The 15,249-nt window shown below is 37.0% G+C and overlaps 1 protein-coding gene across 1 annotated transcript in view; it reads right to left on the bottom strand.

Moving 5' to 3' along the window:
- Positions 1–15,249, bottom strand: part of TMEM132D (transmembrane protein 132D) — a 198,439-nt gene that overhangs the window by 108,122 nt on the left and 75,068 nt on the right. The window contains exon 3 of the mRNA XM_026037716.1: positions 12,274–12,420. Within this exon, the coding sequence (XP_025893501.1) occupies positions 12,274–12,420 (147 nt within the window). The remainder of the gene's footprint in view (positions 1–12,273; positions 12,421–15,249) is intronic.

Genomic DNA, 15,249 nt, shown 5'->3' with positions numbered 1-15,249 from the left:
GAAATAGCATACAAATTAAGACCTAATGCAGGTAGGTCTTATAGACCTACCTTTTTTCCTACAGAAATTTTTCCTACAGGAAAATTTCATATTTTATATGTGAGAAAAAAAGCTTGAAAAATTAATTTGACATCTTAATGCATATGTGTTGAAAAGTGGTTAGAACAACACAAATTTAAGGTGATGTTGAAACTGTAATTGCCTAATAACACAAATATATAAATAATTTATTTTATGCTAGTCATAATATATTCTTAAGTCTTGAAGTACAGCTATACTGATTTCAGTTAAATTTTGTTCTAAACTTTGTGTTCTCCATTTCACAAGAAAATACTCCAAAAAATTCTCTCCAAATTCCCTCCCACCCCAGTTTTTTTATGGAGGAAAAAACAAGCAAACAGTGAAAGGTGAGCACACTTCTTTAAGACCACTACCTTTTTTTTTTTTTTTCCTGAAAACTTTCTTCTTTCCAAATCCTCACAGCTCTAGGCTCAGCTTTTGCTGAAGCGGATGGGAGCACAAGCAGCTTATGGGCAGCACCTCCACACTCGCTTCATCTTGCAGAGCAACCCTTGCAACTACTCCTGCTTCTGTCACTGCACAAAAGACACATGCAGATTCTTGCACACCTGTAAGAACATTAAATCCTTCCTAGCTGCTGCCCACAGAAAGTCAAAAGCACTGAATTAGTCTTCATACTTTTTTTCTAGACCTACACTATGTGTTATAACTCCCTCTGTATTGCTGCCCTCCACGAACACCTTCCCCTAAAGCAGCAGCACCTTTTAACAGAGCACATGGCCTCTTAGATTTATTGTCTCCACTTGGTGACAATTAAGGAAGAGATATATGCAGCAGAATAAATTAAAATTTGACACAGTCTGCTGTTGGAAACATCCTTTAATCTTCCRGACCATTTCAAGTTTGCCCAGTTATTTCATTTGGAGAAGACACCAAGGCAGCCCCTTCTTTCCCCTTTTCTTTTCCTCTTGGAAAAGAGCTGTGATGGCCTGGTGAACACTACCTGTCTTGGTTCCAGCCCTTGTCCTCCGGGCATGAAGCTGGAGAGGCAGCTTTTTTCAGAGCTAATTGCAGAGAGCTCCTTGCTCCCCCGGCTCAACAGACAAATTGACTTTCTAATTTTAGAACAAAATAGGTCTGCACACTCACGGCACAGAAATGCTACTTTTTTTGCTAGGTCTGAGTGCAGACATTGCCTCCAAAAACCACAGCAATGTCATTTGTGTGATTGCATTGCAGAGATCTCCACATTGTCTTGTCTCCATCRTTTGCTTCTCTCCTTCCTCTGCTCCTAGCACAACTCTTCCTTCTCCATTTTGAAAAGTTCAGTTTCTTGTATATTTTTGCTTTRGGAAAAAAAATTCTCACTCCTTCAAGTGAAAGGGAGACCACAGCATCATCTTTCACCAGTAGACCTACATCCATAGGATTGTGCACGTCTGTTCACATACTTATGTATTGCCTCTACCTAACAGTTAGCCTTGCCTGTCTGATAATTGCATATTCTCTTATAACTTAATTCTTCCATAATTTCTATRTTCCTTAAAGAAGCACCTGAATTATCCTTAGCAGCTCATTAGGATTGCTCCTGATTAGTTTACAAGCTGTGATTACAATTACAGAGTAAAATCTTAAATCTTTTTTTTTTTTTTTTTCCAAGAAGCAGAAGAATCGCTTCTTTCCCTAAACAAGATTAATCCTCTAAATCCCTGAATAGGAGATATTTTACTAGAGAGTTACATAAGCATAATGAGAGAGACAGAAGCAGAATCTGAAAGAGCAAAATAGTGCTTGTACAAAACAACTGCTGATTCCCACCATCTCAAAGGCTTGATCTGAAGGCTGAATTTCCRAAAACACGTGTTTATCCCCATGCACTGGAGACAGACAGCTAAAATCTTGATCATTCGTTGCTTAGAGCCACTGCAAACAAGATTTATTTTCATGTCATTTATGAGAACAAAATCTCGATTTTGAATAAAGAGTAATTTTTCATCAAGATATTGTAATTCTCTTTGAGACTCTTAGGGACTAAGTCAGTGGTTTACATCGCTGAAATATATAAAACAAATGTGGAACGCAGCTTCTGTCTTTCAGAGAAAACATGTCCTTGGGTATTGTAAGTGCATAAAGTCAAAACTGATTCARTCTATAAAAATTGAAAAAGAATTGCATATAAACTCTATTTATGCACTGAGCTTGTATATGTATCTCTAACAAAATATAGGTATCATAGGAAACATTGGGAGTTTATTACTTGTGACTTTTGATAGCTATAAAATAATTAAGACCATTCAACATTGTGACATTGTCTACTCAGTAGCTGACAGCTTTGCAAAATAATAAACTATTCTGATATAAATCTCCACATCAGAGGTCTACTTGAATTTAAATTTGGGGGAAAAATCCAGTCCAAATTGTAACCGTAGAGCTATTTGCATTATTTGTTCTTAYTAAAAGGTTTCAGAAAAGGAGATAAACATTTWAAAAAAATTAAACATTATACTGGTTCTAGGTTTTCAAGACAGCACTTAAAATCTGACAAGTAACCTTGGGACTTTTGGGTATCCTTTGGATATCGCATCCAAAATGCAAATCTGCACTTTGCTTTCCCTAGGAATATCTGGAAATCCACCCAAATATTTCCAAACTATAAGACACAGGTTGAAGGGAGGGATGAATACAAATTATTTTTAAAAACATCCTAAAGAGTCTTGTCTGCCAAATACTCCTCTGCCCAGAATCCTATGGAAAAACTAGCTTGTGTTCATGTAAGTAAAACTGTTTTTTGATGAATATGCATGAAAGATTAATTCTAAGATGTCCTAATTTCTAAAACTTTCAAAAGCTTGTCTGCTATAGATGTCGGCAGATATTTATACATGCATCTATCTATGCATGTAGTACTTACATTATTATATTTATTCGAACTGTGATAAACTGAACATTTTATTATATTCTTTTGTTCTCTTCTGGGCCTCTTGCCTTCCTTTACCGAAAAAGATCTGCATGTGGTTGTGAGMAAATTAATTGCCTGCCACAATTAACAGGAAGATACCTCTCAGAGGAAACCTTTCATAATCGATGCATTTCCAGGTATAATATTTRCCACCTAGGAACAGATTAATTGGGTTGAAAATTATTCAGGCTAATTATTTTCCTTCCAGGGTAAGATTAAACATAAGACTTAAAGAAACTGAAAATGGGGAAGTTCCACTCAGCAGTTTATATTCTTTGGGACTTGTGATACTTACCATATAGGTGCATATGGCCCAGTGTCCTAGTGCCATTGGCCCATTTATTCCCACCTAGACATATCCTCAGCCTCTTGTACCATGATCTTCAGCTTTAATATGGGTGAAGGACACAAGTGCACTTGCTAGTGCTACCATAAACATACGAAGGCTGGGAAGCGTTGGGATATAACTGCAGTGGGAATTTTTAAGCCGCCAGAAATAAATGCTTTGGGATTGATTTTACAGTTGATTTAGAAAGGCAGTGTGAGAAATAGAAGATGAAAGCCGTATAGTCTTAGTTTCTACACTATAAATTGAATGGCTATACTATTCCCTGGTCCCCATGCCAAAGTTCACAAAACTAGGCTTTAGGAAAGCTCCCAGTGGATAAAGATTTTTTTTTTTTTTTTTTTTTTTTTTAAAGATAGCATCTTGTCAACATCAAAGGTATTCTACAGATAATTCAGAAAAAAATGTGTAAAGCCAGGCAGGACTTTCTTCAATATGCCAGGTATAATTTTATGGTAAGAAGGGCTAGAAACTGTGGTCATCCAATCAGCTGCTTCCCCATTTAAATTAAACCCCTGAAACTAAGAGTAACACAAACACATTCACAAAAGTGCAATCAATCCACCAGCCATCACCCTGACAATGAATTTTGAGCACGGAGACAGCAGAACCAATTCATTTCTTCATCTGTTGGCTATTGGTGCAGAAATTAAGGAGTGCAGTGCTTTTTATCCCATAGCTACATCCATAGGTAGGTTGCACCTGAGCCATGAGCAGTCTGGGTTGGTCCTGGATCGCAGACCCAGCAGCTGTCAGTGGCACAAATTAGGAACGGATCTGATCTAAAATAATATTAATGCTTCTGGCAAAATAAGTCTAGAGTTCTCAGGATAGTTGCATACCGAAGGAAAACTTAACCCTAAACATTTCTGAATCTTGCCAAAGGATCAACAATCCTTTATGTGGATCCTTGTTGTGGAAACAACAAGCTCCATTATATGATATGGAATATATACTTTGTTTCCCGACTCCTGTAAAATGTACCTTTGTCTAACTTATATGTAACACATTTTCTAATTGTTCCTATCCTCAATTTTAAGGAAAAATATCATACACAAAACATGCCATTCTAGAATTGCACAAGGATAGATTTCAATTTAAAAGACTCAGACACTACAGAAAAAGAGCAAATTGAAAGTGGGCTCTATAAAACATTAAAAATGCGTATTTCAAATATTTCTTCCTTGGGCTGGAACACATTTGTAGAAGACAGCAGTGTGGTGTAGAGGTGGAAATGCTGCTTGTTGCTGCAGAACAGCACATGGCGGGAGGAATGACTCACACCCTGCACTCCGTTCGGGTAACCMAAAATATCCAGCCATCACCACAACAGCTCTGCCTGTTGAATCTCACACCTCATGGTTTTCCGTCCTGTGGCTCATTTTTACATACATATATTTATGCACACGTGTGTGTGCGTAGGYTGGACTCAACGGTCATGTTCAGCATTAGAGCATCTTTAAAATTCATCCCTTATCCAAGCTGTGCCTTCATCAAGCTGGACCAGCAGCCCTGTCTTATCTCATGGAGGTGAACTAAAGGCTGGGAAGTAACCAAGGTGAAGAAATGGATTAGATAAGGAATATCTGCATCAACAGTTCATATAAACAACATGTACATCTTGAGCATTATAATCCTAGCTTGTGCATATCATCAGTAAAGCAATACATTAAGAGATGAAGTCACAAAGTAATTCAAATACCTAGTGAACTTCATCCTTGTACCCACAGTTAGAATTTACTTAGGATTAGTCTTACAATATATAGATGCTAGACTGCGTTACATAATTCTTTTAATCTTTTGATCACTGAAAAAGTCACAAAGCCTGTGACAGAAGTAACAAAAAATGGGAATCCCATTCCTCAAGAGCAGTAGGCATATTTTTAATTTCAGCTCACATTTTTAAAGTCTTCCACCTTTCTAACTCACTAATTGGAATTACTCCTCCAAGGAAAAGAAAATCAACAGCACTATTAAAGATACTTTCACATGACACATTTTTGCATTTAATAATACATTTTTCATAGATAGAAGATGGCTTACTTGCTGTCTCTTTTTTAATAGGTAGCTAAGTGTTCCTGTCCCACTAGAATTATTATTATGAGCCCTGGGGCTTTTAAAGGTTTATGGACTACAGTGATAAGTACCATAAACACAGAGCAAGCRTGGTGATGATGAACCCTTAAGGTTCTTATGGGAAATCCTTCTTTTTCGGATTTAAAATGTTTGTTACACTAGATAAAACTGGGTAAAAATAAAGACACTAAATATGCATGAATGTATCCACACTGTTGTAAATGTCTTTAAGTACTTAAAGATCACATAAAAAGGAGATCTCCTCTGCAAGGGAGGTGGCAGAAATATCTGTGTGCACCTTCATATCATCCCAAGAGGGACACACAAGAGAGGACTGAGAGGTAAAGYGTCTATGTGTCACTAGTCTTGGCCAGCAAAAGATGTGTGGTTGGAGTCTTTCTCTCCAGTTGTTTTATTCCCAGGTCTGCAATGTCAGGAACTCATAATGAATCATTATTTGATTCATTGTATCTGTGGCTTTTACAGAGACAAATCATTTAATCTGAACAATTACAAAACCTTTAGAAGAGTCCCTCTAGACAACACTGGCATTGCAGCAAAGTCATTGTGATCACCGTGCTGTGGAATCTTATTTTATAGAAGACATATGTCAAAGAAAATAATCCTCATTACCAACGCAAACAACTTGATGCATCTGGAGAACTTCTTGAAGTGCCAATAACAAACTGCCTCCTCCTCTGTATGCATTATAACAACATCTTTAGTTACATGATCACCAGGATCATCAGAGCCCTCACACAGGACTTTGCAGATTCATTTAAATGGTCTCCGTTTTTTGAGCTATCACAGTAATTGACAAGGAAGATTTGCACCTCTTCTCAAATTCTTACTGACCTCATGAACAAGGGAATATGGAATCTCTTATATATTTAATTACGATATTATTAGGAAATACACATCCACAGTACTTTTTGGATCCTTTCCATGATTACTCTTGCATATTAAAAAAATAATATTTAATCCAAAAATACAGAGGTGATAAAAATCCCTGTCTATGATTTTCTCTTTTTCAGCTAAGATAGAACAGGAAATTAAATTCTCTCATTTCAAGCACTCCTCCTGAATAGAAGAAAATTTCCTCTGTTCGAAGCTCTACCCTCAGGTCAAAGCTGAAACGAGTGGGGAAAGGTTAGCCTGATGCTAACATAGGAGAAACATCAAAATAGCCCAGTTCAATTTAAAAATAAATATATATAATTTCTCAGGATGTCTTCTATTGTGACATTATATAGAATGCAGAATTTCTTCTCTGCCTTTTTGAATATGCAGATGTGGACACACTGTGGTGGACAGAAGAGTCGGGAGAGTCAGAAAACAAAAACAGCTGTACTGGGGTAAACTCTGTGTCCTAAAACTTCCTGAAGTATTCTTGTTCTTTCTAWTATATAGTATACTTGGAAAGCCCTTGTAGGAGTCCTGTGCTGCTCAGGTGCCCTTTGAAAGGGTCTAACTTTCTCCTATTCTATCCAAGAGATCCTACAGCTGATGGAGGGATATCATAGTGATATAAGAAGGTACAAGCACTACTGAGAATCTCTTTTGCTTTCCTAACTGTGCGGTCCTGCTGTTATGAACTGTGAAGTCATCCACAAGCCCCATGCCAGCGGTGTGGAACTGCTTTCCACACACACATAGCAGTGACAGAGCTCGGTTACCAGTTGCAAATGCTTTGGAGAGAGTGAATTTTGCATAATTGTACATTAGGATTTCAAAAGGATACTCCCCRAGTGGGAGAACTTTATTCTATTTTTTCACACTACTTCAAGAGACGGTGTCAGCAATTCGATGCTAATTGCCACTTTTCCTCATTACCAATAAACGCTGTGCTCATAAAAACAAGAGAAGGCAGGAATATCCTTCCCTTCTAAGGAGGATCCTAAGGTTCAGCTGAGATTAAAAGGAATCTTCTTCATAATGACAGCTGAATTACCCTATGGTATTTCCTTCATCTAAATGTCAGAGGTACAAAGACCGAGCCCACCTCTGAGATGCCAGGAGACCATCTACATGCCTTTGAAGTGCTTTCCTGCAATCTATTTGTTTTTGAATGAATAAATCTTTTTCAAAAAATGGGTGAAAAACTCTCTCCTAATCATGTCTTTATCTAATAGTTGTTAGTTAATATTTCATGTTTTCTTTTGATTTGCTGCAAGATGGCAACTTTTTTCTACCATATCAGCATTYGGTAAGATGATTTCAAGAAAAAAGTCTGGATTTCTTGGTAAATAAAATAGTTTTCATTAAAAATGGAAAAAGTGGGTCAGCATGCAAAACAATAATGCACTGAGGCTTGTTATATGAGCATCAATCTATTTTGCCTTGACATCTGAAAGGGCTTTCTCTCAAAGGACACATTTAAGTATTAAAAATAAGGTCTAGATGAGAAATAGAAATTTTGAAACTAATCGCTTTCAAATAGTGGAATGTGAACATGACTGCTGAGATGTTCAGTACTTTTACATCACCACAATACATAAGCCTAGAGGTTTCCAGTAGCACAGGAAGGTAAAAGGAAAGCCCAAGCAAGCCAGAGCTAATGTGTTCACAACTGGTCCTCCCCCAGATAATTAGGGTGTGTAAATTGTGTTAAACTCTGGTATTTCAGAATCAAATTAGCATCCTTTATGCAGCCTTCACTGGGGCTGCATTGATGGAACCAGTTTTTGGGGTTTGATTGTTACTTTTGGAAAGTCATTCAAAACTACGTAAAAGAAAAAAGACTCCCCACACTCTCTTTTCCACTCTGAATAAAAGAATATAAAGAAAACATTTTTTTTTTATTATAATTATAAGCCTCTTGCAGGCAGCTAGAATTCAAATACGGCTTTATCTTTTGAGGAAAGAAAATAATCTCTTCCATCATCATAAAAACACACAAACCATACAGCYTAAATCAACCCTCTGCAACACTGCTTGTCCAACCTTTTTAATATCACACTCAAATACATTGTTTGAAAGCACGTATGATTTCTAAAATCTTTTTCTTGCTTCACTTTCATGATGACAAACTGGAGCCTATATGATTCACACTATGAAGGGACAAACTGTACTGGGAATTATTTTTGCTTCAGCAAGTATCTGTTTTGTAATTCCACTGAGTATAGAGTTTTATCTCTCCCACCATAATACATCTCTTGTTGATAAAGCCATGTGAATACATGAATAGCAAAGAAAAAACAACAGTATTGGTCTAAAGCATAAAACCACACTTATGAAGCATTTTGATGAACATCAGCAAGATGTATAATATAATTATTGTGGCCATTAAGCTATTATTTATGACAAATCTGTAGGCTTTTTTTTTTTTTTTTTTTTTATCTCAAATGAACAACAGCCTTACTGCACTTTAGGATTATAACTCTTGAGAGTCTATCAAATGTACTGGCAGATGCAACAAGTAAGAGMACAAGGCAATAGCTCACTGCTGTTACAACACAAAGACTAGATGTTAAATAACTTAATGTGAGATCCTATACTAGATTAGAAAGCAAGAAATACAGGACACTAAAGATAACAGAAGAAACATAATAAAAAGAAAGTATTGTGTAGAAAAACAGAAGACAATGTTACCGTACATTTCTTTTTTTTTTTTAATCTAATACTGAATTAATTTCTTGTATCATTGAAGTATTAACAGAAAAAGAGTACCGGGACACAGCATCATGAGACAAGTAGGAAAAAATAATCAATACAGCCCAAGCACTGCCACTGCCTCTTACTGCATCAATATTTTCACCTAAATATTCATTATACATATATATATACACACACACACCAAAATCTAAAGATGAATAAAATATTTTAAGACAATAATACTAGTATGGTCCTTATTAGCATCATATCAATGAAGCTCACTCAATATCTCTGTGACAGCTCTTGCTATATGAAAGTGCTATCAATCACATTTTAAAAATGAGAAAATGGGGTCCTTGACAGTTTCTCTAGATGCCTAACTCCTCAAGTCATTAACAATTTGACTAAGAGACTAGCTTGGAAAACTCAATAAATTTGCATCTTTATCCACCTTCGTATTTTTCAAATTCATCCAAACCTGGTCATCTTCCAATCATACAAGAAATACAGGAAGACAGAAAGGAATCTTCATCTTCCACATTTGGACATTTGCCTTCTTATCCATGGCAGCTAGCACAGCAGAGATGCTAGACTTCAGYTACACCAAGAAACAACACTAACCCAGTAAAGCTGTTTTGAAATATAATCTTTTATCTCACTTTGCCATTCTACTTGCATCCTCATGTGAGGAATTAAGAAAACTGTAGATWTTGGGGTTCCCTGGTTCAACAAGTGTTTAAATGTTTCCCAAGTCACAATTCTGAGCAACTGATTAATTCTCAGCGCACAATTTCCTTGTTGATTTGCGGTCTACATGGAAAGAGAGGGACAGAAGATAAATGATTCTCAGAGAACAGAAGATCTGTACAGATACTACAAGTATTAAACCCATCTAATAATCTTATGGGTCAGGAATTAAGAGCGTTGCAAAATTATWATTGTCCAAGAATGAAATTAGAAGAACTAGGGAGAACTCCATAATTAKTCCTCATTAATCTGGAACATGGTCACAAGCCTGTAAAAAGGCAGGCACTGAGAACTTCAAATCCTGTTTGACAGATGGGTTTAATTAGTCATTCTCGTACAGACTCATAATATTTGCTGTTAATATTCMTTCTTAAACACCCTGCTGGCTGTGATAATATTTATATGTTAATCCTGTTATGATAAGCTTTCAGTGCCAAAACCTCTCCAAATAAAATGAGTGATATATTTCAAAGTTAGATAAAGAAGTGTGCAGGCATCCTGGTTAAGTTTGTCACTTGCACAAGTGCCTCCTTAATCCATGAAATTACACCTGTCACAGTAAGTTAGCTTTATTAACACTACTTCCTGATCCATGTAAAACTATCCAAAACACAAAACCYCTCAATTTCTAGTTAATTAACATTGCCACCTTTGCATTCATGTGATCAGATCTCTGTTTTTAAGAGTAATTAAACAATATGCAAATAGAGTTTGTAGAATTTCTAAATGAACTATAAAGGCAAACAACTTGCTAAGAGGCATCAATATTTAACTGTTCTTCATTGTGCACATTTAGTGACAGYTAGATAAAGGAAAATTATTTCCTCCTCCTCCCGAAATACTGAGCACACTCATTCCACAAAATGCTTGACCTTACTACTTAAAATGAATATCGAAGTATAGGTGACTAAATTTAATCAGAAAAAAATGCTGAATAATAGATTGCAAATTTTTTATTTTTCTTTACAAATAATGAACAAGGAGTTTTCAAAAGTGATATAAACACCAAGTCTCAACTGAGGAAACTCAGATGGAATAAGTCAAAACAAAAGTTAAGAATGCCTTCTCTGGATTTTCTTTTCAGTAAAAGTGAAAATATATCTCAACTTGTGTTTTTTTAATCAAACTAAAGTCATATTTAGAGACAGCCTAAGAGAGCATACAGCAACAACTACCACTGCATGAAAGGCGACATCACACTTTTTTGAAAAAAGGGTCATTTTGAAAGCCAGACGCTGAGTGATGAATAGTGAAATGAAAGAAGTTGCGAAGCGTCAGTTTATCCAGGATGTTGARTTATGATTTCCCCAAATCAGGAGGCAAAAGCAGGTAAGTTCACCACACAGACCCAACAAAGTCAAGCATGACAGAAACCTGCGTGTTGAAGTAACCATTGATTCTGGCCCAAAGCCCATTGCAAACTGTGGAAATACTCTCACTGTCTTCAGAGAGCTTTGAACTGGAATTTTAAAGAATCCACCCAATAGGTTCTTGTAGAAAGTAGCCAGCTATGACCTTAGACATATAGATGCATTGCTACTTTAACCAGTAAAATCAGTCAGGTATTACACAACACACAGGTTAGATGACACAGTATAGTCAGGATTCTGTATCAAGGAAATTGTGCAGAAACTTAGTTTTAATAAGGAGAAAAGGATTTATGCAATGATTCTAAAGGGAAGCTCTTCCCTTTCTCTTCATCCTCCCAAAGACATGAAGTTTCCCAATTACGAAGTTCACAGAATTTTTATATAAAAACTCTAAATTATATAGGAAATTTCCCAAGCCTGTAAAATTCTGCAAAATTTAACAAGGAAATAACAGCAAAWTTAGAGATTCTCTGTAATAAGATGAGTTTTCTAACTATGATACCACAGAGTATTCATATACACAACCTGTCAGATCCTTATAAACATATACCTACCATATACTTCCAGAAAGGGTGGACCAGAAGCAGCAAAGAAATATAAAAATGTAGTCATGAAAGTGATGAGAAAAGGAACAGCCAACTGCCAGGTGAGAGTTGCTCAGGAGAGTCTATATTCAATGTAAGAGACGRCACAATGGGAATGTACGTGGGAAGACCTATTTTCCACTGCAGATTAAATATTCATATAAAATTCACTAGCAGAAATGTGGATTTCATATAGGAATATATTTTAGCTTCCTCTGGAAAGCTTAAGATCAACTCCTCTCCCCATAACTAGCAAAAGCCTGTTTTAATGCCTCCCAGCAAATAATTTGAAGAGATTTAACTAGTCAGAATTAAATTCAAAGATATGAAACATGTTCTTCTGAATATTCTGTGACAGCAATATTTCCTGTTAGTTTTCACTTCCCTTGAGTATGAAGATTGAATAATAATTTTATTTAAAGCACAGGTGGTTAGCAAAGTAAGAGTTACCAATACATTACTACTACTCGCAGGCATACTTAGACACTAATAAAATTAATTAAAATAATGACAAAATGAGTGAAAAAGAAAACTCACTCTCAGTTTGTAAAAGACAGACTGCTGGAAATGACCTACCTGTTTTCTGAGGTAACAGATTTCCTCTGGCAAACAATAACAGCTGGTGCATATTTCCCRGTGTAACCCAGGGTCTCTCTGATGTCCCATAAGTATGGGCTGCTGGCTCGTACGCTGAAAACATTCAATCCTTTCTTCACCTTTGCTCTAAGGGGAACAAGATGACATTTGACCAATAAGACACAAAGCATCAGTTTATTTTGTTACTTATTTCTTCRTTATCTTCTCATTGACCCACAGAAAGTGCTACCATTCATTAGCATTTCACAGTATTACAAGGAAAAGATTGAGAATTAATCATGAATTTCATATTTTAATGAAATGTCATGAAGATAAAAACCTTACTGAACTAAACAGTAAATACAACTTAATCCTGTCTAAAGTGCTGGGTAGGATTGTTCTAGTGTCACCCCTCAACTATTGTCCTTCCAGTCTCAAAATCATGAGTGCTACTTGTTCCAAAATTAAGTATTTGCTGTGATTTGTATCTGAGTCAGGAATCAAAAAACTTTCCCAAGTCTTGGGATATACAAAGCCTACATTGACTCTCAGTTACTCAAAGTGAGAACATTTCATAACTTTGCTTCAAATTTCACCGAGTCCATAACACGTCATTTCTTTTCAGCGCTGTTGGTAGAGCTGCTCTATAGGCTCCTATCCCCAAAATACTTCGCATGTGCCTAGTCTTCCAAAAGCTATATTCCCTACCTTCTAGCCTTCTCTCTGCAACTGTGTTTCAACATTCATCTCAAGACATTGGTGAATTATTCCATAATTAGGTTATATCGATCAACTTACTGCATTAGGAGTGTGTAGTGTTGTTGACTTTTGATTTCCAAATATGTTTACAAAAACAAAGATAACCCTCTGTGGTCAAACAATCTCATATATGAGCTGTCAGAAAATGGCAGCTTAATTACTTTTGCTTAAAGCCTCATACACAAAATTTATTCAGTGTTATGGCAAGTTCTCAATTCTGAGAGTTTTTTTTTTTTGTGTATAAACAGCTGCTACCACGCMGAGATGCTAATGTCAGGAAAACATAAACTCCAGAATCAACCTCCTTATGAAACTCATTGTCTTGAAGGACAACTTCCATATTCTGGAGCAGCAAATTTATGTTCCTGGACATGTATGTCCAGCTCCCAGGGTCTCCTTGGGGCACCCACAGCAAGACCACTCCAGYTGTGAGACATCTGGAAGTTGTGGATAAACAATTTAAGTCTCCCATCAAAACAGATGCTTTCCTGTGATTCAAAGTTGGGGGCACATTACAACCAGTATGTAAAATCATAAAACACTTGACAAATTTGATGCATTTTATTAGTAAAGTTGGGAGGAGTTAAAGAAAAAGGCAGTGTAAGAGCACACCATATTCTGCCTTGCACTGCTGACCCTTGTGCAACAGCTGCACCATACCCAAGAACGCAGCCCAAGTCCTCAGTTCTGCTAAGTCAACAGCCACTCACCAAAAACAACAGAAATTTCTCACTTCCATTTAAAAAAAAACAATATAGGCAGAACAAAAATCAATATACAGATACAGAGACAATACTGATAAAAGCCTTTTATTTTCTATATGGATTCTGTTAATTGCCAGSCTGATGCTACAAAGCAACAAAATGGACACAAAAGCAGAAAGATGAGTTTATCTGTGACATTCATATTACCCAGTGAAACTGTCATCTAGCACTGATTTCTAATGTTTCAAAACAAATRTAAACTCATGCATATTCTCCTTAGGGTAATTGCAGTCTAAGGATCAGAATTYCCCACAGCAGTTTTCGGTAAGATCTAATTTAGTCATCTATTAAAACCTCAAACCTCTAATTTTACTGAAAATAAAAGCAGAACAAGATTGCTGTTTTCTGCAGAACTAGAGGTTAGCAACTTTTCAGAGAAGAGTCACTTAAGTATACTTTTATAATTAGTACAAAAGCTTCAACTCCACCACGCCAGGCAGAGCAGGTTCTTGGGCTGTCTGGATGCTGCTCTTGCTGATGTTGGGAATCCTGTTGGGGATCCTATAGTCACCCCATTTACCAGGGCTTGGCAATCATCCAGGAACAGCCAGGATGAAACAGGGTTAATAGCAGCGGAGGGTTTATTATTTGTCAGCAGATTAAGATTTGAAGATGCTTAAATAAAAGGATGACAACAGCAATCAGGGATCAATTCCTGCTTCTTTAACTAAACTTTTCCATAGCTGCTTGATCCAATTGGCTTCACTCCAATGTGCTGCCCMAAGACTTGCAAGCAGCTCTCCCTCCATAAACCCCCTGTGACAAAGCAAAATTTGGGAGAGCTCAACCCTGAAAAACTGTCCATGCTGATGGGCTACAAAGGCAGGGAAGGGGAAAAAAATAAGAGACATAGAAGGAACCGCCAGAATCAACACATCACACTGGAAACCAAACAAATACAAATCCTAAATGCACAAAAACAGGGATTCCCAGTTCCATCCCCTGACCCACTCGGCACCATGTTTACTCGAGTGATAAAAGAGGCTGCGACTCCACCAATTAAAATGCAGGCGATGTCCTTTTTCATTTATCAAAGTGTCTGTTTTAGCGTCTCTCCAGTTTTTGTAGTTTACAACCAGTTAGCGCTCAGCTTTCAGCCCCTGTCATTACTGCAGGCTGGTAATGGCTGTGAAATTGTTACTTAAGTGTGGTATAAAGTGGAACAGCTGGCTGGTGAAAAATAACAGCATTACAGCCCATGTGCTGCTAAGTGCCGCGGTACGACATCAACCAAGTGCTGGGCTTGAAACACCACAGGGAAAAAGGGGGAAAAAGAGGGAAAGGAGGCACAAATTCTCCCTCCAAGGTATGCATGAAGAGATCAAGGACAAGGGTGGCTCAGGAGCTGTAGAAATGCTGTCCCACGTGGGATTCCCTCTTCAAGTCTTGCTCCCACCAGCGTTCTGGTGCAGGATGCCAGGGTCACGCATCCCTCTGCTCTAAATAAACAGAG

Source organism: Nothoprocta perdicaria, unplaced genomic scaffold (assembly GCF_003342845.1).
Source record: "Nothoprocta perdicaria isolate Ctin4 unplaced genomic scaffold, notPer1 scaffold_2, whole genome shotgun sequence".
Lineage (NCBI taxonomy): Eukaryota > Metazoa > Chordata > Aves > Tinamiformes > Tinamidae > Nothoprocta > Nothoprocta perdicaria.
Note: the sequence above shows the minus strand (reverse complement) of the source record. Positions and strands in the feature narration are given on the sequence as shown.